Genomic DNA, 22,151 nt, shown 5'->3' on the forward strand with positions numbered 1-22,151 from the left:
GCAGGAGGAGGATGGGCAAGGGGTGGTGTGCATAAAGAGGTGGTTAGTGAGTGTGTGTGTGTGTGTGTGTGTGCGCGTGTGTGTGTGTGTGTGTGTGTGAGAGAGGAGGAGAAAAATATGTGCGCGTTTGTGTTTGTGAGGAGGAAGGACTTGGTGCATCTAGGTGCAAGTTCATCTCAGGAGAGAGAGGGCGGGTGGAGGCGGCAGGTGGAGAAGGCGTCCTTTACTGACAGGGTTCCACATCTGTCTGTAGTGTGCGTGTGTGTGTGTGTGTGTGTGTGTGTGTGTGTGTGTGTGTGTGTGTGTGTGTGTGTGTGTGTATCTGGGAACCAAGGCTCTGGCTCAGTTGGGAGTCCATTCAGTTTGGGAGGAGAATCAGAACAATTCAATTCAAAACTCCATTGACTTTTCCAGCAAAATAAGGCTCCACATTCGGTTTCTGTCCGTCAATGACGAGTTTCTTTCCCTCCATCTCCGTCTCCTTCCCCCCTCTCTCTCTGTCTCTCTCTCCGACTCACTTTCCCTCCGTCCCGAAGGAGCTGGCAGCAGAACTGTGCGCAGAAAAGGAATAAATAGCGAGGGAGTGCCGGGAGTGGTCAGAGGGTGTGACTCCAACGGAGCAGAGTGGGTCAGACATGCAGAAGAGTGGAACGTCTAGGGAGAAGGTGAGAAAACGAGAGAGGGGGAGGAGGGTCGGGGGGGAGAAAAAGAAAAAGAAAAAAAGAAAGGAGGAACCCCTGGAGGGAGAGAGAAGACCTTCGGAGTTTAGGAACTGCAGGAACAAAAACCTCAAAAGGAAAGGTCTAGTCTCTTAGCCCTACTTCAAATCTTTGTCCGGAACAAATCGAGATTTCCAACGTGATCCCGCCCCCCCGTCCGCTTTTACCGTCCCGCTCTTGCCCTCCTCACCCCTCGCCGCCTCGCCTCTCCGCCACCGCCGCGCTCACAGCTTGAGCTCGTTGGCGATTTTCGAGGCAATGTTCTTGAAGGCGATGGACGTGCCCGAGATCCGCTTGAAGCGCACGCCGTTGAGGGAGAGCCGCGGCAGCTTGCACACCTCCATCTCCCACTGGACGAAGTCGTCGCGGCCCGGGCTGCCCGACACGCACAGCAGCATGTAGCGCTCCCGCAGCTCGTACTCGCAGCCGTTGGAGTCGAGCACCTTGCGGATCTCCCGCATCATCTCCAGGGGCTCCATGGACGACGTGGTCTTCATGGACCAGGTGAAGCGCAGCGAGCGTGGCTTGGCCGACTCCTTCTGGCCAGCGATGGCGGGGGGCGTGCCGGTGCCTCCTGGTGGCCACAGAGAAAGAGGATTCTTTTATTATGAAATGAGACGGCTTCAATGAAGTGGTCCCGTGAAATCCAGCACGGTGAACAAACGAAAAGGAGAGACGGTTAGCAAATCAAAACAAAGATGAGACTGGATTTGTTGGTGTATCAAACATGAAAATGATTATTTGCGATCAGTACTGTCTATGGAGCTACTCGGTCATCCAGGTGGTTGTTCATCCTGGTCAAGATCTGTTTTGTGGCAACTGGACTTGAATTTCTTTCACGGATGATGTTTTCGCCTCTCGTCCAAGGTTTCTTCCCTCTGACTAAGTAGTTGAGAAAACTAAGGTGTGAGGGGACTGAAGAAGCCTCGGACAAGAGGTGAAGAAAGGGAAGAAAAACATTTTTGAATCTCCATACCATCAAATATTTTGTTTTGAAAGGCCGGGTCCAAAAAGATGGCAGACGCCACACTGATATCCAGCTATTTATGCAAAAACCTTGACTTTGCAGCCAATCTGGAAAAGGACAGATAACCGACCCCCCCCTCCTTACATCTCCCCAGAAACAGACCAGACGAGAGCGTGCGCATCCTGGTGTCACAGACCCAAAGGGTCACACCGATCGTCTGCATTGCCAGATAAGACTGACTGTTTTCCGGCCAATCGCAACTTCAAACCCGCACTGTCACTCAAAAATTGCTCCCAATTTTTCTAAAAAAAACAAACAAAAAAACAAAAAAAAACCACAGAGTGTTCAACAAGCAGCCCAACGCGGCAACGCCACCCGGCTTCGGCTACGTGTTCCAACTGCCGGGACATACCCGTGTTGCCAGATCCCGGCGACGAGTTGTTCTCGTCGTTGTTGGAGGAGGACGAGAGGACGCCCCCGGACGTCTTCTCAGACTTGTCCACCGTGCTGCTCAGCATGGACCTGGGTGGGCGGGGGTGTGAGGGTGGAGCGGGAGAAATGTGGACACGAGAGACAGGTGAGTGGAGGGGGGGAGGGGGGAGAAAAGGAATTAATCAGAGGTTGGACAAAAAGACAGGAAGAGGAGGGAGGATGGATTGAGAGGAAGAGCGAGATGAGATGATGAGTGTGGAGATGAATGAAGACACATACACACAAATAAATTAGGTACCCCTGTGTGTGTTTGTGTGTGTGTACACCTTTCAAAAGTCAATTTTGTACATGTCTGTGTGTGTGTCTGTGTGTTATGCAATAGGTTTTATGTCTACTCGCACACAAAGACACATTTGGGTACAAATAAAATCTGATTTTGCCACTCGCTCTCTCTCTCTCTCTCTCTCTCTCACGCTCACACTCTCTCTCAAACACTCACACACGCACGCACAGACGGACGCATACACACACACCACATGCACTGATCTCTGCACCAGGATTCTCCGGGATGCTACCATTCACTGCTTCTCTCCCCACCTGATTGATCAAGCTGTTATCACCATCACCAATCACATCCCAACTCGCCTTCCCTCCCCCTCCCCAGCATGTCACAACAAGCTCGACTACTGATTGGCTCCAGCTACTGATTGGCAGGCGGTGCTTAGTAGTCTGGGCTCTGTATTTTTTTAAATTTTTTTTCCAGTCTGTTCTGTTTCTCACCTGCTCCCCTCATCCCGACCCTCTCCCTCATACGGACTCCTCGAGAAAAATCAACACAAGTTTAGTCTTTTTGGGGGGCTTGGGAGGACACACACACATACATACATACACACACACACACACACGCGCTCTCCGCTGACACGGACAGGAAATCGGATTTCGCCACGCCAGCATCGCAGTGCCAGCATCGCCACGTCCGGTCCCCACTATCAGCCTACATTTGCACTTCGTTCTATGGACTACAGAGCCCACAATGTAACAATGCATTGTGGGCTCTGTGAAATCAAATTCCGAAGGTGAAAACGTTTTCCTTTCTGGATTGGAAAGAACAGAAATGGGTGGTGAATGGCAAAAAAAAATTAACAAACAAAAACAAAAACATGCGACAGGACGGAACTTAAAGGAAATGGATTTCAACTGAACACAGAGGTGGAGGAGACCGGCGTGGGGCTGCTGGCACTGAGAGGGCGGGTCCTGCAGCTCAAGGAGGTTAGGAGCGGGCCGTGACCACAGCGCTGGGTTAAAACCGTTAACAGTAACACTGAGGCTTTATATGGATCTACACACACATACACATACACGCTGTTTAAGACATACATTCATCCTTGGGAGAACAAAAAGCAGTGACTACCACCTTGAAGACACAGAGATACGCCCTGCCATGCTAGCAGACAGGATGACACAAAGACACATGAACGGGCGCAGACAGGCAGACAGACGAACACAGACGGACGGACGATGACATCACAAGACGTGCAGACGATGAAGGGTAACGAAACGTCACATCGGGGCACATTCCGAATTTGCACGATTGATATTTACTGAAGTCAATACCTCCTGCAAAAGAAAGATGGTTAAAAAAAAAATGATACATGGGGTTGGGGGGGTGGGCTTTGATTGGACATATAGTTGGAGGACGGGACAGTATTGTGAAAACCGTCGGTAGTTGGGGCGAAATGATCAAATGAACCAGAGCCATTTTGCATGTTGGGTGGGACTTTGTTGAACGTGATGGGATGCAAAATGGCTACATTAAGTGATCGTGTCCAAATCCATCGGACTTTGATGATGGGGCGGGCCTTGCCATCCTCACATTATGCTGGGAGTTATGAACACACAGCAGTTACATGTTGTGACCAGCAGGTGGCGCAATGACCCAGATAAAGAAGGGGCATCGCTTCTGTCTGCTGGTAAAACAAAATAGAAGCAGTCGACACATGGGGGGGCCATACACACCCACACACACACACCAGCCTTTTAACACCAGGGTGTGTGTGTGTGTGTGTGTGTGTGTGTTGAAAACGTTGAAATAAGTAAATAGAGACTTGTGTGGATACAAATGCACACACATACATACACACTTGCTTGCACACACGTACACGGATATGGGTTCCCACTTTACTCAAGAGTTTATTTTCCAGCAGTGGCCCAGCAGGACACTCCTGCTTCAGTCCTTACGTCAATTCAGAGGAAATATAATTTCCTTCTGAGTTATTTATTGAATTAGATATTATATAATGTTCAAATAAGCAGGTGGATTCTTCATTTAAAGATCATATTAAGAAATGCTGAGGTCAGTCAGATAAAAGAAATGTGGAGTTCCTCCTCCCTAAATGGAACAACTCTTATTTTCTTGAGATTGTCATCGCGGCCCTGTGGTTGAATATTCCGGGTTTGGCCCCGCCTTCTCGCAGAATGCCAATCAGGATTGGCTCCATCCCTTTCTCCCTCCCTCCCTCCTCAATTTTCAGTTTTAAATTATGATACAGTGCAGACTGGAGGAAAGTTTCCCAAGACTGGAAACTTGGTGAACCGCTTTCCAGGTTTTCCGGGACATTTGGGAACCCAGACACGTGAGGTGTCTTCCATTCCGCGCCTGCGTGTGCACGCCTGTGTGCGTGTGTGTGTGTGTGTGTGTGTGTGTGTTGTGTGTTGTGTGTGTGTGTGTGCGTGCGTGCGTCCGTCTGTGTGTGTGTGTGTTTGCGTTTGTACATGTGTTAATACAGGTATTTTTTTTTTCCAGCCAGACAGGGTCAAAGCCATCCAGTTGTGCAGCTGCTGCTGTTACAGAGCGATCAGAGAGGAAAAGTGCAGCCTCTGGAAAAGAAAGCAGCCTGAGAAACACGGCGGCCCTGTCCCTCATGGCTCCTCCCGTCCTCGCCACCTCCGATAGCGTCTACCGACTTCAGTCGGTTACATTTCCATCTACCCGCTGGGATCAATGGAAAGTACTTCCTCCTCTATGGCTAAGACAACTCGGGTCATTTACAGAGCAGAAGGGTGAGATGGGTGATGGTTTGGTGGGTGACGTTAGGCTGGTTAGGAACGTGGCTATTACTATGTCTTTTGAAAAAGTTAATTATAAGCTAATGATATAAGGAGACTGCAGTTCAGGACCATGGATTGGTAGATGTACTTGAATCTGATGTTCAGGAGGGTAAAGGGTTAGGAGTTGGGTAAAAGTAGTTTGATATATTAAGCGATTCAGTGTCACTCTAAGTCGGGGGGTTCAAGGGGGGGGCGTTCTCACACAAACTACCTGGCAAATAAGTGGAGGATGAGGGCGTGAGAATGGGAGGGAGGAGGAAGGAGGGGTGAGATTATTACTGTGTTGTGTGAGGATGGTGTGAGTTGAGTGAGTGGGTCAGTGAGGAGGAACGTTAGTAAAAAATAAAATAAAATTATATACGCATATATATACGCATGTGTGTGTATATATATATATATATATATATATATATATATATGGGGGGGAAATGGGCCAAAACACGGCACTCAAAACCAGGAGGCTCAAAAAAGGGGGCCAACCACAGAAAAGAGGAGGAGTAAAGATGAGGCTCAAGGCATGGGGTGGGGGAGGATTTCAACAAAAAAAGCTGCACGAAACACCATAAAGGAGGGAAATATATATACATATATATATAAATATATACATATCTATCTATATATATATGTATGCAAAATATATATGAATAAGAGAAAATACGAATATATAAACAAAGGGATTATATTCAATGTTGGGGATATTGCCTACCTTCTTGGAAACCTGAACGAGAGATTTCTACAAAAACAAAAGAGGGATAAAGAAAGAAAGAGAAAAAAAAACGTATGTATAAAACTTATATATCACTATTTCTTTGACCACCTTCCTGTAAAAGATATGATGCCCCTTTGCAGCAAAGCAGTCAGGAAAAAAACAAACAAACAAACAAACAAATCAGCCTGACGAGAGAAGCAGCAGGCACACTGGAAAAAAAACAAAACAAAAAAAAACGTTTAAAAAAAAAAAAAAAAAAAAAAAAAAAAAAAAAAAGAAGGAAAAATAAATAAATCAGCACCCCTGTCGCTTTGAATGCACATTCCGCTTCATTGTGGGAAATATTGGTGTGGATGTGTGAACAGACCGACACATGAAAGGGGCTTCCGTCAAGCCGAACACAGGTCACCCCCGAACCAAACCCCTCCTCCCCAACCCCAGAATGAGAAGAAGTTCTCCTCCTTCTCTCACAAACCTCTGCAGCCGGTCCTGGAAGGAAGCCTCTGACAGATGAACATTCACAAAATATACAGACACACACACACACACAGATGGATAAATATATGACATACACACATACATTCACATATATACACACACAGAGGAGCATTTCAGGGGAAAAAAAGGAAATCACAGGTTAATAAATACAAATATATTTCAACACACAAGGAGAAAGTGAATAAACACACGCACACACCCACGCACACACGAGTGTGAAGGACAGAGAAAACATCCCTCTCTCCGGATCAGGCAGGAAAACGCTGTTGTGAGGTTATGTGATACGCTAACGGAACACACAGTTTTGGTGCGCGGACGTTTGCATGTGAGTGCATGCACATACACACAGTAGAACTGTGCGAATGCAACACAATCCCCCCCCTACCCAACAACCTCAACTTCCTACCAGTATGACAACTTGAAATGTGTGTGTGTTGCTGTCTGCGTGTGTCAAGGTGTCCCCACTTGTGGTATTTATAGTTGTGGGGGGAGAAAGTGATATCTCCGGTGTAACCATGGATACTGTCGCCACGGAGTTACAGTATCTCTGAGTGGGAGGCCTGGAGAGTGGCTGCTCTTGTACTTCCACCTCCTACACAGGCAGGCACGCACCCATGCACGCGGCCATGAAACTTCATCATTCAATCCTTTAGAAACTAAAAATAAAGCATGTATTCCTGTGTTGTCCTGTGACCCCCATCCTGATTACCCCTCTGGTCAATGACAGCCGACCTGTCAGTCGCGGACCTCGGGGCTCTACATTCTTCCACTGCCCTCTTCTAACTCGCTCATTCCCGCCTCCAGGCCATCGCCTCCTGTCACTTCCTTCTCCCTCAAATCCAACTGCGGCTTTTTCTCCTTTTGCGTTCTCAACTTCGCTACAATGATCACTCTGTCAACCTTTACTGCCTTTTCGATTAAAACGAGACACGTCCCGAGAGGACATTTTTTGAAACGGAAGAGGGTTTTCGTCTCAGTCTATATGGGTCGACAAATTCTTAGGAGAATGTGTTTTCTGAGCAAGGAGCAACACTGCTTGTTACTAATCCATTACTGCCAACATCTGGATTAGATGACTTCACATAGTGTCCTGGTGTGTCTAAACTCTGGGAGTGGGCAAAAAGAGAAAACAAAATAAACTTGTCAGGTCTTCAAATAGATATACTACAATATAGTTGGTATTAGGTCGCTGTAACATAAGTGTTTTTAAACACCAAAGTCTTGCTCTTTTTTCATTCAATTCTGTATTTGCTGAAGGCGAAAATTTGCCATTATGAATGAACTTTTACAGCCTGGATATAAATACTGTGTCACAGAAAGAATGTTTCAATATCAGTCATTGATACCCATACTGATATGTGGCCCTAATAAATGTAAATATCGCTCCTTTTCTAGGAATGATTGTTGTTGACACTGTTTGCTCAGGCTTCCTGGAGCTAAGGGGAAAGAGAATCAACAGGGAGCAGTTTAAGAAACATAAACCCTGTTATTTCACCGTTGCGTCACTGTGAGTACACTGCGCACAAAAACTCTTATTTCGCTCTATTCAGTATGAACTTCCATAGGAAGAAATCCAGCCCATTCACAGAAGTAACACATCAACTCTGAATAAATAACTTCCCCTTCCAACAAAAACAAATGATAAAAAATATACATTAGGACTTTAAGAAGTTGAAAGAGCTTTGAGCACAACCAGGTACCCATGAGAGCAGTTCCACAACCGTCTGTAACAGAGGAAACCGGACCAAACGTGGTAGCGAAAACCAAAATTACTCCTCAGTCACCGCTGCAGCAAACAAAATTATAGAGCAGGCAGACTCTCTCCCTTCCTCTCCCTTTCTACTCTCAGCAGAGTTACAGATCAGCGAGAGTTTAGTGATAGGGGTGAGATGAGAACAGCCCCTTTAAAGGAATACTCGGAAACCAAGTGATGACATAGGCAAACAGTACAGTAGGTGGTTCCTGGGAGGAAATGAGTACATGAAATGACTTGTAACATAAACCTAGTTATTTTCTGCTCTGGCTGAAACCTCAATATTCAGAAAAAGCTTCAAACTGAACTGGAGTCGCTGCACAAGTTGCCATCCGGACGCCAGCCCCGGGCTGCCAGTCACTGTGCTTTTCCACATTTTATATTTTGAGCCTCTCTGTCATCCGCCTGTGTTCGCCATCACTCACCTGCGTACAAACTTTGATGTGAACTTGCTGAAAATGCCCGTGGCACCATGTGTCCTCCGGGCCTGGCTGTTTCCATGAGACAGTGACGGGGACGCTGGGCCGCCCGGGTAGGCAGAGCCCTGCTGGTCCCGGGCGCCTCGCTGCTGGCCGGCGTGGAACGTGCTGCGGATGCCCACCCCTCGGGAGAAGTTGGTCCGGTCCGACACCGCTGCGCTGCTGATGTTGTGTGCAGATGGGGAGGCACCAGGTGCCCGCTGAGGTGGAGCACTATGAGGGATGTGTGAAGGAAGGGAAGCGGAAAATGTAGGGGGTGAGGGGAGTGGAGGGGGTGATTCAGAGGACAGAAAGGTATTAAAACAGAGAAGAAAAAGTGAGGCAAGAAGAGATTGTAGAAGCGTGAGATGTTAAAGGGACAAGAGAGGCAGAGGAGGTGTAAATGAAAAGGGTGAAGGATATAGGAAAATGGAGGTGAGTGTGAGGGAGCAGATGAGAAGAGGAGGGGGAGATAAGAATGAAAAAGGAGTTGAGGGGAGGACACAAGAATTAGAGAACCCCTAAAGTATAAAACTTGTCCTGATTTGCCACCAATCTCAGTGCCAGGGTCACACAATCATCCATTTCTATTTGCTGTCTGTTCGCTCTGATGTTTCACATAATCCCACAAGTCAGTCGAGTCAATATTTCAGGCCTCATCTGGTCAGTGACATACACGCACACTTAATCCTCTTAATCTCAACTGGTGGGGGGGGGGGGGGCACGAAGCATTGCAAACTTCCAGCTTGCAGACACAAACAAAGACACAACTATTTGGGAGGGGTGGAGGGGGTTGAATCTTCTGTGGTACTAAGAGGTGCTAACCCACCTGTAGTGGGTGAACCCCCCCCCCAGACACACACACACACACACACACACGAAAAGACACGTAAAAGGAAGAGAAATGTTACAAAAATAAACTAAACAAAAACAGTTTATTGAAAGGGGCAGGACTGAGATCCTGAATAAGACACAATAGGTGTAGGAGGAACAAGGTACTGCTATACTAACATTATACTTTCTTGAGTGTGTACACAGGATGTGTGCTAGTACATCACTCAAAACACCTTCAGGCAAAATGTTTAAAAGCCTAAAGAACTTTCCTTTACCTCCTACTCTAAGCGCTTGCGACCTATTTTCCAAATATAATTCTTAACAATAAACTTTGCCTCATTTCAATTTTTTTTTTCTCTAAGTTACTATTTTTATTTTAAAAAAGCATTTTTGGCTTTTGATAGATTCTTGTTCTCCAATATTAACGTTATTCATCACTTTCTCGTTACTTTTCTTATTACAAGTAATGTCTTACATTTTTAATGGATTTTAAAGTTGATCTCGCCAAATTTTAGGGTCTTCCAAGGGTATTTCAATCAACTTTTAATCCATTCATCATGATTTGTTGTTTTTCAGGCCTTTGTTTAAGACCTTATTTCAAGATCAATTAGTCAGTCTCCAAATCAAGATTTAATCTTTCAGTTTCTGACCTGGGAATGCGAGGGTGTCTTTGCTTTTTGTAAAAGTTCGATGAGTTCCTCGTAAGTTTTCAACCAATGGCAAGGTGGTATGCAGTTTTTTCAGGTTTTCAGGGACTTGTCATGAGGAGTCTCCCATTTTGTCATGCTTCACATGACAGCATTTGATTTAATTGTTGACGGCAAATGTGAATAAAACAAAGGGACACTTTCTGTAATAAGGCATTATTAGTTTGAGGAAGACAGAAGTGACAATGTGGTCGTCACATCGTCAAATAATAGAAAGTTCTTGGATTAAAAAAAAATCCTTGCAGGTTAGTGAGTGTCATGGTGGGCGGTAAGATATGTGAATTCGTGAAAAAAAATCACAATAAACCATGAGGAAAACATCAGAACCAGGAGTTTCAGGCAACCCTTCAATGTGTGAAAATATTCCAACTGTGTAACTTAGCTTCATGCACACAGAAACACAGAACCGACTACCAGAGCAAAGGTCAGGGGAAGGCTGGAGGGTTCTTGGGGACTGGTTACATGAGGGTGAAACAATGAAATTACAAAATGAGTAAATAATCAGCTAAAATTTGAAGGAACCAAATAAAAGCTATCAAACGATATTAGCCTACTTTTGTTTAAATTTTAAACAACCAAATCGAAACGGTTTAAGCAGTTTAAAATCATGATATAGTACGGTTTTATGAAAGTGATTTTGGATATATGAGCCTATTAGAACTATAAAAAAAAGTCTGCTGGATGCTCCGAGTGTTAGAGATGCTTTGACTGAGTCGGATGGAAGGGAAACCAGGATTGTGCGGTTTCATGATGCAGTTGATGTGTCTCCATCACTGCACATGAAAACCCATTGCGTGGGAACACGGGTTGCTATTAGACAACACTTGAAGGGGAATGGCAACAAGGGGGACAGGCCTGATAATAAGAAAAAAAAAAACACAACAATGGATGGGACTATGTTCTGAGTAAAAGGTGCCTAGTCCTCACTCAGGGTACAGTCTACGTGTTGGAGTGGTACCTTCTCTCCAGCGTTCCCAACCAGGTTCTGAATGGCCCAAGCTCACTGCTGAACGACGCATGCAACAAAACGAGACTTAAACATGGAACAGACAAAACCACATACAGCCAGAGGGCCACCTTGACATTTGCTTGGTTGGAGGTTTAGTCTGACATTTGTAGCCCCCCCACCCCTGCATTAGCCAACTGCCACAAACCGGGTGGGGGCCTCTGTGCGAGTACTGTATCGTTTCGGCCTCACATACTGTTTGAGTTGCTATGATACAGTCCTGCTTGAGTGGGGTGGGGAGACTGGAACACAAGTTATCAAAGTGGCCCTTGAAACAGACAAATCTTGAGCAAGCAGAAAAGCTAGCCAACAGATCAACACACAAGAAAAAATGAAGAAAACAGAGGTTGGAAGACATGTCACTAGATGTTTGAGTCATGCGGTTAGTCCTTTTCATTCATCAGACACGGGGAGGGGGGTTAGTGGCTTATGGAAAGGCAGGGTTTTCCATGCAACATCACAACGAACACATTCCAGATGTATGAAAAGCACAAAAGCCATAAGAGACGTTGGACTGTGGAATGGAAGACCATCTAAAATTGACTACCAGGAGCCAGGAATCCTTCATAAACAAGATGGAGTACAATATAGAAATATCTGCAATGGAATGGGGGCATTTCATTCACAAATTTCCAAAGTAACATGCGGGGACAAACACTAGTATGCTTGGGTTTTTTCTGGTTCTCCCCAGGGCACCTGTGTCTGCAGAATCTACTGATTCTTCCATCATGCATTGCATGTCTCAGGTGGACAGCTAATTTAGGCTCAGATAGGGTAGACAACAGTTTAGTCACTTGGTCAATACACCAAATTAGGAAGGTACCTGTTAGACTATGAGCATATTGTTTCTAGGACAAGGCTTTATATTTTTATATAGTTTTATTCAAATGGTTTAATGAATCCCCCCAAAATAGACTTATAAACATTTTATTTAAAAGCAACACATAATTTAAAGGGGTGATGATGGTAATAGTCTCTCGAAGGTTTAAGAGAACGGCCTGCTGACTTACACAGTCAAGCAAGTTGAGGAGGATAAAACTGGTTTGTAAATTAGCATAAAATAAATATTCGGGGAAAAAACCCCAACAGATTTTTGTTTTTATATTTTGAAAATACACTCTTGACGTGATCAGTGATGATCACGATTTGTGAGACAATATTCTATGTGTATGGATTGATTATTTGTAAGTTAGATGTCAGGTTAAAGCAGCTAAACAGGATGAACACATTTGACATTCCAGGGTCTCCTAATTCAATTCAGCTTCTCAGCTAAATGCCAGAAGAAGATAAAGGGCTGAGTTGGTCTGTTGAAAAAATAACATAAATAATAAATTAAGAAACATAAAATAATATATAAATAAAAAATTAAATACAAAATAATTGAAAATTATTTTAAAAATGTCAATAAATGTGGGAAAAGAATTTAAGTCTGGCGTAGGTTTAAGTTCTTGCAGGTATACATTAACATGATAAAAATCTAACAAAACACCTAAACACACAAGATGCAACAGTTTCTGAGAAAGGTCAGTTTGAGCAACATGCTGAATTTTTAATTTTACTTATACTCCTCAATTTTTCATCAAAGACTGCTGAAGCACATCTTTCAAGCTCTCCAGGAAGTAGGCCTGGACGACTCGGGCAATTTCTTGCAGAGTCAAAACAACTTCTTGATGCTTTTCTTGCTGATTCTGGGGCAAATTTCTCAACAATTTTCAAGCATTGCTGGTAACGCCTAAACAAGTGTGAAGACAGTAAAGAGAAGTTGAAATGAGCAGAACAACTGAATCAATAAAATTAAACAAATAAATTAAAAAATAAAAAAGATTTGTCTGGTTTAGATCATGGTCTCATAGTAAAATGAAGGTTTAAAAGTATTTGATAGAAGAAAAACCACTGCATTATTGCAATTCAAAGCTTTTTGATATACCATCAATATCTTTGCCAGCCCTGGTAGGAAGCAGAGTTTACCTGTTTGGCAATTTAAGAACATGAGAGTTAAATCAATAAATATCTCTCCGAAAACTGGACAGGTTCCCGCTCATTGGACTTCTAGGGCCAAGCAAACCTGTTCTTCTTGTTCAGATGCTCACACTCCTCTGGACCTTGGGTTAATGGGAGGTTTGACAGTGACTGATTGAACGACGAGAATGTGTGTAAGCTTTGACACAAGGAGTGCTTGCCAGCACAGATTTTTTTTTCCAAGCTCTACTATCTACTTCCTGATTGTTGCTTAGTAACCAGCAAATCCATGACAGCTGGTCATGGACGGCTCACCATGGTGATGTGATAGTGGTGAACATTTACAGGTAAATGGCGCTGTAAAAATACCCTCAGTCTCTTCATTTGTAACCTGCAGATACAATAATATACCTTCACTTCCTGTTTCCAAGAAACTGAAGACCTGTTTGAAACTAAAATATGTACAGCTTAATAGTGCTTATACAAACAAATTATTTTGACATCAAAACTCAAATGTCATATCACAAGATGACTCAAAGACAACTATTGGTCACAATATTAATCCAGTTGTCTTTGCAGTGCTTGTGTTTAGAGAGTGGGAGGGAGGTACATGCACTGTCTCGAGAAGGCAGTGCTAACAAATCTAATCATCCTTTCTTCATCTCTCTTCTTTCCACTGAAATCTTACAGTAGGAAGTGTGTGCTTGGTGGCTGTGAGTATTTATCCGGTTGTGTTTGTACATCTGTGTGTGAGAGAGAGACTTGCCTTGGCCGTGGTGCATGCAGGTCAGAGGGGCATGGATGATTGGAGGAAGACAGGGACTTGTGGTGGCGGGGACGCGAAGAGGAGGAGGAGGAGAGGACGGCAGCGGCTGAGGCAGTGGAGGCTCGGGAGCCTGGAGTGTTTAGGCTGGGAGGGAGGAGGGGAACAAGAGGAGGGCCCCACCCGACACACCCACACGTGCACACAAGACATCACACGGGTACACGCACGAACACACACACACACACACACACACACACACACACACACACACACACACACACACACACACACACACACACACACACACACACACACACACACACACACACACACACACACACACACACACACACACACACACACACACACACACACACACGCAGCGGGCAGGGTTCGTGTGTGGGTGGGTAGGGAGTTGAGGTTGAGCATGTTAGAAGCAGCACTTATAAAACACCATGAGGGGGGCTTGGGGGTGGGATCGGGGAAGGGTATAGAGAAGATAGAGGAGCAAGAGGACAGAGGAACAACAGGAAGCAGATATGGAAAAGGGAAAGGTGGCCTTTCCTTCTCATCTCACCACGAAAGCCAATCGCAATCAATGCCTGGTCGCTGTCTCAACTTGCTTTCTTTTTATTTGTCACAAAAGGCATAACGATATTCTCTGCTTTAACACACTGAGCAGCTGAGGAATTAGCAGCTGAGGAATTCCAACTCAAGAGGACCAAGTCAACTTACTAACCTCACAGAATTAAACAAAGGCAAAATTTAGAAACTCTTTTCCTACATCTGCCTCCATCTAACCTTCTCCTCTGCTCCCTCTTCTCTCATGCCGACTAACTTAATATCCTCTTTCTCTCCATCCATAAATCTCCTTTTTAGTTTTCCTTGCCTTGCAGTTCCAACTACCTGGATTTTCACTTTCCCTCCGCTCTGCATGTCCAAACCATCCCAGTCTGACTATCTCCAGAACATCTAACATGTGCTGTACCCTCAGAGTCATTATTGAGCAAAATTTTGAAAATAATCATTGTAAATTTATCTGTTGGGTTTGATTGCTGAACTAAGAAAGTGACCAACAGCCATTGTACTTGAAATTTGAAAAACAGCAAAAGTGTTAATTAATTAGGAAATACGTACTAATCAAGCAAGGATGATTCTTGATGAGGAAAAATTAAAAAGATTTACTATTCAATTTTCAGAAACCAGACTTGAGATAATGATATACCACTTGGCCTCATTTTTGTCCGTCAATTTTCGATTTCTGAGTAATCATCCATCAAATGTGAAATGTAATATGTCTGCTGGTCACAGGGCGACCCCGGGCACTCCAAATCAGCACCAAAATAAGTCATGTGGTATTATCTTTCCAGCAAGAGCATGGGAGTTTTACAGGTCTGACCTGTGTGGTGAATCCTACTCAACACTTCCTCACTCAGCCTTCCTGTCCTCTACCGCAAAACGCACAACACTGCAAGATTTGGAGCACAGCACATGTTATTGAGTAACTTCCAACATCTACAGCCTTTTTCTGGATTCTCTTTCCATCTGTAAGGTGAACATGGATCATAAAGCTACTGGGCAACTAACTTACTGACTTTCCGCGAGCAGTGAGAGATGGCGGAAAGTGGTTCCAGACAACACAGAAGAGAGAGGGACAGCTCAAGTGAAAGCGGAGGAGCAATAAAAGAGAGCCATTAATAGAGGTCAACAAAACAGCTGCTTATTGCACAGAAAACCATCATGTAGCTCAGAAAATCTCTCTCTGTCTCTCTCTCTCTCTCAGGAATTTAAAGAACTAGTGATGGAAAAATAACCAGCGGACAAGCCATTCTGTGGCAAGAGTTGTGGAGCATGTGCGACATGCATGTTTAAGCTTGTGCCCGTCTCAACACATTCAAATGTGTATGGCCTCAGAGTGTAGTGTGGTGTGTGTGTGTGTGTGTGTGTGTGTGTGTGTGTGTGCGCACGCATACGTGCGTGGCTATTTTTGTGTACGTTTAAGCCTATTAAGAGGCCAGCACAGGGACTATATGGTGCCACTAAGAGTTAATATTCCATCACAAGTCACCTTAATCTCCTTAGAGAGAGGGTAGAAAATAAAGAAAAGAGCAGAAAGATTAATATAAAGACAAGGAGGAAAAGTGAAGCTGGAAAAAGAAAAGAAAAGAAAAAGGAGAGCGCCAGGAAAATCTTTTTAGATCCAGAGGGAGAAGAACTCAGACGCAGATAAAAAGAACACCAAACAGAGGAAATTAGGGAAGAAAATGGCAGAAAGAGGGAAAAAAAGGGTGGTTTGGGTGGGGGTGGGGGGTTGTAACAAGTAAAAAAGCCCAAACTTCAAAGCATTAATGATGATCAAGTAAAGTAACTTATAAATCAAAGCAGGTAATGACCACTATGTTAGCAGAGACCCACAGTACTTAAAAAAAAAAGGCAATGCTGTCCCAAATGACCACTTTGTTACCACGTTTGGCCCTCAGACAGGCGGACACATGAATACAGTTTAAAAACATGTGTATTCTATGCATTTATATTAAATCAAATAATTTATGGCAAAGTTATGGGAACAAGGGGGTCATTTAAGGCCATAATGAACAAGTTATAAAGCAGTAATGATAATGAACATCGTGTCACAGTGAGGATTATGGTTTGGCTTAATGTTTGATGGGAAAGTCACACAAAGCGTTTGCCTAGTAAGCATGAGTGAAAGGTTTGCGCGCAAGTACTGCGTCTTTGCAAAACCACCAGCATCAAAGCGTGGCTAAACTTGAAGACGTCGAGTGGTGATAAAATGTCCATCAACTACAACATGGAAGGCACACTGTTTTGTCTCGTTTTTTGAGGGATATGTTTCCCATTGGACTGTTATGACCTGGGGAAATATCCATATCCAATGAGAGGGAAAAAAAGGGATACTCAATTCCAAGCAAATTGAAGGAGTATGCTTCATTATTTTTGATGTTTTTAGGTCAAAAATAATGGCACTGTGAGGAGGTGGATGCCAAGCTGAGTGTGCGTGTGTGTCTGTGCGTGCGTGCGCGAATGTCCATCGGTCCTGCCTCTGCTCTGACTGGAAGCCCTCCATCAGACCATCTCGGGTAATCTGTAATCTACTGGATGTTTGGCCTAAATTCCCAGGAGAGCCTTATTTCCGTGTCCAGGAGGGCTCCCCCCACCCTGGGAGAGATCTACAGGCCTCCTTGCGCCAGCTGGCAACACTCTGGAGGGTACCAGCCAAGGTCTGGGGCTCAGTCACCAAGACAGCTGTGGGACAGCTTCATTCACAAACCATGGCGTGAGTGTGTCTGTATGACCGGTCTGTTAGTAAGGAAGCAGCACTGCAGTGCAGCTCCTTAAGTAGCCCATGCTGACAGATTGCGTGTCTGTGTGTGTGTGTGTGTGTGTGTGTGCATGTGCCTGTGAAATAAGTGTGCACTTGCACTTGTTGCTTCTTTTGAAAATCACACTCCTGTGAATGTGTGCGGATGTTTTGCGATTGTGTGTCGATGTACCTGTCCTTGCCGTTCTGGATGCCCTGGCCCAGCGTAGCTCTCTCGGTCAGAGGAGAGTTCCGACTACGACCCGTGCCAGTGGACAGGATGCTATTCTGAAATGAGACAAGCAAAGAAATGAAATAAATAAATATAAAAAGGAGGAAGACAGAGTTAGGAGCAGTGATTGCTCAATAATTGTTTTTACAAATATGTGATGGGTACAGATATTTTTCCAAAAACCATGACCATGATATTATACTCTCTCAACAACCCTGGAATTTGTTGGTGACAAATAAACAAATTAGTGACAAGTTACCAAAAGTGTCCAGGTTTTAATCCAGAAGGAATATTCAAAAGAGAAAAAAAAAAACTTATAAAAAATGGAAAGAAGAACAGAATTATAAGCAAATGTCTAAAAATGTGCCATTTATAAATGGAAAATGTATATCTAAAAAGTCAAATCAATAATATGGAGCCTGACACCCTTTATTGCCTATCACGCATATAATTACTCATACCTTAGTATATGTTTCTATCCCTGTATCTATATAATAAATATGAATTTTGAGTGTTTTTTTTCTTCAAACATCAAACTGTCCTCGACAGATTGACCATCACTTTCAACTGAAGTTAGGACTTGTTACGTAATGGAATCTGGCGTCAGCAAGAGCCATAGAAAAATAAAATGACAGAAGTCTGTCCGCCCTTTAAAGGTGTGACAGCGGCATGAGATAACTTTAACATCGTTTGTACTTGTAGGACAGGTCTTAACAGGCAACTGAAACACCACTGGAAGTTCAAGACAATTAACATATTACACAAAGGTCTGGGAAAATAACGTGTCAGATATTACAAATAAAAAGAGTTAAACCACAGTGTGACGAAGAACATTTTACCTCTAGTTTCATCTCAATCTGTTTGAGATATCCCTATATAACCTATCAGGAAGCCTTTCACAACCAGGCCAAAATTTATAGAGCATCACTGGCCAATCTTCTAAAAATCCAATCTCATAAATGATGATATTTGACATCTATCCATAAACTGCCCAGCCCAACTTCACACCATCGTAGATGGGCAGCATTTGCTAGTGGTTCAAAGTTAATAAAGAGATAAAACTATTTGATATCTTTTACAAATGTTAAAATAAAATGTACATTGTGACAAGTTTGGAAACAAGACACAGCTGCCTGAAAACAGTACAGATGGCCCAGCATGAGCTCATTAACAACCCTGTCATGGTTTTATGGCGTTCTATTCTAATTAATGAGCAACTTTTTGAGCTTTGGACTGCAACTCGAGATTTCCATGTGTCTTTTTCTGAAACTTTCGAGATGGTTATATATCTTCTGGGGACACAATATGTAATTTGTGTGTCGAAGATGAGGGAAGCGCGATCAACGGGCATGTGAGATTTGTGCAACTGTCGGAGCTAAAAGTGTGATAATGTGATCAATGGGGTGTTTGGTCTCACGGTGGAAGGAGTGGCGCTCTTCTTGCGGTCAGAGGAGACAAGAGGGCTGGCCGGGACCTTGGTTGTGGAGCTGCCTGATGAACCTTTCCTACCAGAATCCTCTGCCCCAATCCGGTTGTCTCCCTGACCCCCCCTCTTTGAGTAGGAGGAGCCTAAAAAAGGGATGAAAATTCATCAGACAGAGCATGGCTCACAGAACTTGAAAACTTTGACATCTCTATCACAGACTTCTCACAATGCACATCTTCTACTCCGCCTCACATTTTCCTATCATCACTGTAAATTTAAAATGGGAAAATTATCTTTCCTGCATCCGGGCCTTGATTTATCATTTCGCCGTTTAATGGTGACAGGCTTTACCATGACTTGATATTTAGTTTCAAATCCTTTCAATGGCGAGAATTTTTCAGATGTCAGATAACAAAAATCAGTTGTAATAGCTTCATTCCCATAATAAACTTTTTTTATTACGCTACAAATAATACTACAAATCTTGTAAGTATTGGATTCAAAATCAGCTTTCGATTTACCTTTTTGGATGAAAGACTTTGAGCATAGACATTATGACTGTAATGAATTTCATTTTTGATTTCTCCTTCCGCATCATTCAGCTTCTTCTTCCCTTTCTAATTAACACATGCATCATCAACCCCTTGAGCTTTTGCCCCAACACACACACCAATCTCACCCTGGTCAGTAGCTCTGCGGTTCTGAGGCTTCTGGTTGGATGACACACTGCGCTGTACCTTATAAAGAGCAGACGAGACACCGCAGTCATTGTGTGTTCTATTTGGGTTGACACACGTTGGGATAGCGAAGGGGGACATGTGTTCATGTCATTTGCTGATCTACGGCCCCTCTAAAACAGGCTGCTGACCACTAAAAAATTGTATGCATCACGGATGAGGCCACAGTAGCCAAAATGCACAAAAGTGCAAAAACATAGAAGTGATGTGATTCCCAGGGTGACTCTGCCAGCACACTCGTGTCTCTGGCTTTGGCCGAATTACATGAGCAGATCTGTGTTCTCATTGTACCTTATGGGGCGGGGAAGATGCGTTTATGTTGCTTACATCGCTTCCAGGTCGGGGCTTGATACAACCCTCATCCAGCTGAGGAGAAAGAGAGAAACAGAAAAGAAAAAAATATTATCAGATGGTTTCCATCTTTTGAACCTACAGACAAACTAAGTAAGAAACAGCTTAGACTAAAACACATTTTAATTGAAATGCTATTAGAATCCTGAATTGTTTTGAACAAAACAACCAGAAACTCATTAGATGCTGACATGCTTCAAAAACCAACTGAAGTGTTGCTGAGGAAAAAATGGTACAAAGTGGTTTATACAAACTTACCAAAGAACTGTCAAAAACAAACACTAAGATATTTCCATGACACTAATGAGTGTCTGACTGTAAAATCATGAATCCACATCCATACTGCCAATGGCTTTTAATCAAAACCTTTATAGTCAATGAAAAATGTGGCACGAAAGATGACAAATGTAAGCAAATGTGGTGTGTGTGTGTGTGTTCGAGTGTGTGTGTATTAAAAACAATGCATGAACCTCAGAGTTCTTGTAGTCCAGTAGCAGGTAGGTAGCCATCACATCATTGTACTTCTGGTGCACCAGCGAGTCCTGGATCTCCTCTTGAGAGAATCCCATCTGAAGCATGATGTCTACAGACACAGCAGATTTCCAGTTTATAACAGTGTTTTCCATACACTTGTACATGGAAAGTGTGGATAAGACAAATATGTTTTCATATTTTTGAGTGATTTTGTGCCCACCTGTCCTCCTGGGGTCCTTGTAATCTGGTTGTGGTTCGATGTAGGGTTTGAGCTCCTCCTCCTCATAGCCCACATTCATCCATCGGTCCCTCATTATCTGCTGCTAGGAGCAAGTTGGACCGGGAGAGGAGAGATTTCATATTCAGTACATATGAGAAGTGCACCGTGACTATGAAGTGTCACAAAAAGGCACTCAGATGAAGTGTGCAGGGTAAAGCTATAGGACAAATTGTATCTAGCGCTGGCTGCATAGATATGTTGGTCTCATTGCCTGGGAAAGAAGGGATGGAATGCAAGAGAAGCAGGTCTGAATGTTAACTACTACTCTTCCCTGAAGCAAATCATCTGTCTCCATCTAACTCTCTCCTCTACATCCATATCTGAATGCTGACACGAAACCCTAAGTGCACCTGTATTTTTAATGGGTTACTGAGCACTTAGAGGTAAAGAACACCTTGTTCATGCCTATTATACAGGGTTTTCATTTGAAGCCTGAGAATGCATTTGCAATGGGATCTCATCTGTCTGCTTTATAAACAAATGAACCAGTCCCTTTTTCCAGACCTTTACCTAAAGCTGTCCTCCTTGTGATGTATTTTAATGCCTGGTCTTACTAAAACAATGGCTACAGGTGGATTTACGAGTTGCTGTTGTATACATTTTGAGTACTCGGAATGATACAGACCAATAATTATTGGGACAACTCTGAATACAAACGAGGCAACTGGTTCGTGCCAAACTAACAGGTATGCTCTAGCCATTTTAAAAGCACTTCACGCAAGGACTACAAACTCTGTGTCTTGTACGTGCATATGAGTGTATTTGTGTAGAGGGTAGGGGTAGCAGAGTGGGTTCAGGCAGGGATTATGTAACAATTATCAGGTAAAGACTATCCTAGGGACATGAGAACCATGTAAATGACCTGATAAATGGCCACTTTATATAATAAAACATATTGATATTTTTAACCTTTTTTTTATTCCCATTGAGTAATCAGCTATTTGTTCCGCATTTGTTACTGTACCTCCAGGCTGCCTCTTTTGGAGGGGTTTAGGATGAGGAACTTCTTCAGCAAGTTCTCACAGTCAGTCGACATGTAGAAGGGAATCCTGTACTTGCCTCGCAAAACGCGCTCTCTAAGTTCCTGGGGATAGACAGCGGCATGGAAAAAAAAAAAAAAAAAAAATCAGCCCCATGCTCACAATACCTTGTTTCTTTAGATTCCATCACGCAGCAGTAACCCTTTAGAACTTGTTCCAGTTTTCCTAAAGCCTTACCAAACGCGGAGGGACAATGATTGATGAATTTAATAAGGACGGACTTGGATAGTTTTATTGACAGTGGTCTGTTTTACTTCAAGGATAAAGGAAAGTGTTCAGACACTTGCGCTGTCAAAGTTTACAATTCAGGTTTAAAAAAAAGGAAAAAAAAAAAAAAGTATATAATTGTGCGGAATAGCTGAAACCTATGTGCAGT

General features: G+C 43.6%; 1 protein-coding gene across 11 annotated transcripts in view; it reads right to left on the reverse strand.

The window, feature by feature from the left end:
- mark2b (MAP/microtubule affinity-regulating kinase 2b) overlaps positions 1-22,151 on the reverse strand; it is a 50,017-nt gene continuing 27,866 nt past the window's right edge. Inside the window, exons 9-21 of one of the 11 annotated variants that reach the window (XM_086165220.1) lie at positions 21,700-21,819; positions 20,676-20,775; positions 20,452-20,564; positions 19,958-19,996; positions 19,573-19,630; positions 18,885-19,036; positions 17,429-17,523; positions 13,917-14,060; positions 8,612-8,878; positions 5,933-5,959; positions 2,899-2,937; positions 2,099-2,208; positions 690-1,293 (exon numbers count right to left, since the gene is read on the reverse strand). In XM_086165220.1, the coding sequence (XP_086021346.1) occupies positions 944-1,293; positions 2,099-2,208; positions 2,899-2,937; positions 5,933-5,959; positions 8,612-8,878; positions 13,917-14,060; positions 17,429-17,523; positions 18,885-19,036; positions 19,573-19,630; positions 19,958-19,996; positions 20,452-20,564; positions 20,676-20,775; positions 21,700-21,819 (1,614 nt within the window). In that variant the 3' untranslated portion in view covers positions 690-943. Of the gene's footprint in view, positions 1,294-2,098; positions 2,209-2,898; positions 2,938-5,932; positions 5,960-8,611; positions 8,879-13,916; positions 14,061-17,428; positions 17,524-18,884; positions 19,037-19,572; positions 19,631-19,921; positions 19,997-20,451; positions 20,565-20,675; positions 20,779-21,699; positions 21,820-22,151 lie in introns of all 11 variants that reach the window. The other 10 variants (XM_086165216.1, XM_086165219.1, XM_086165217.1 and 7 more) reach the window with 10 other exon arrangements.

The sequence above is a fragment of the Fistularia commersonii genome, chromosome 19, assembly GCF_037954325.1.
Source record: "Fistularia commersonii isolate RoL2024-O1a breed Wild chromosome 19, RoL_Fcom_v1.0, whole genome shotgun sequence".
Lineage (NCBI taxonomy): Eukaryota > Metazoa > Chordata > Actinopteri > Syngnathiformes > Fistulariidae > Fistularia > Fistularia commersonii.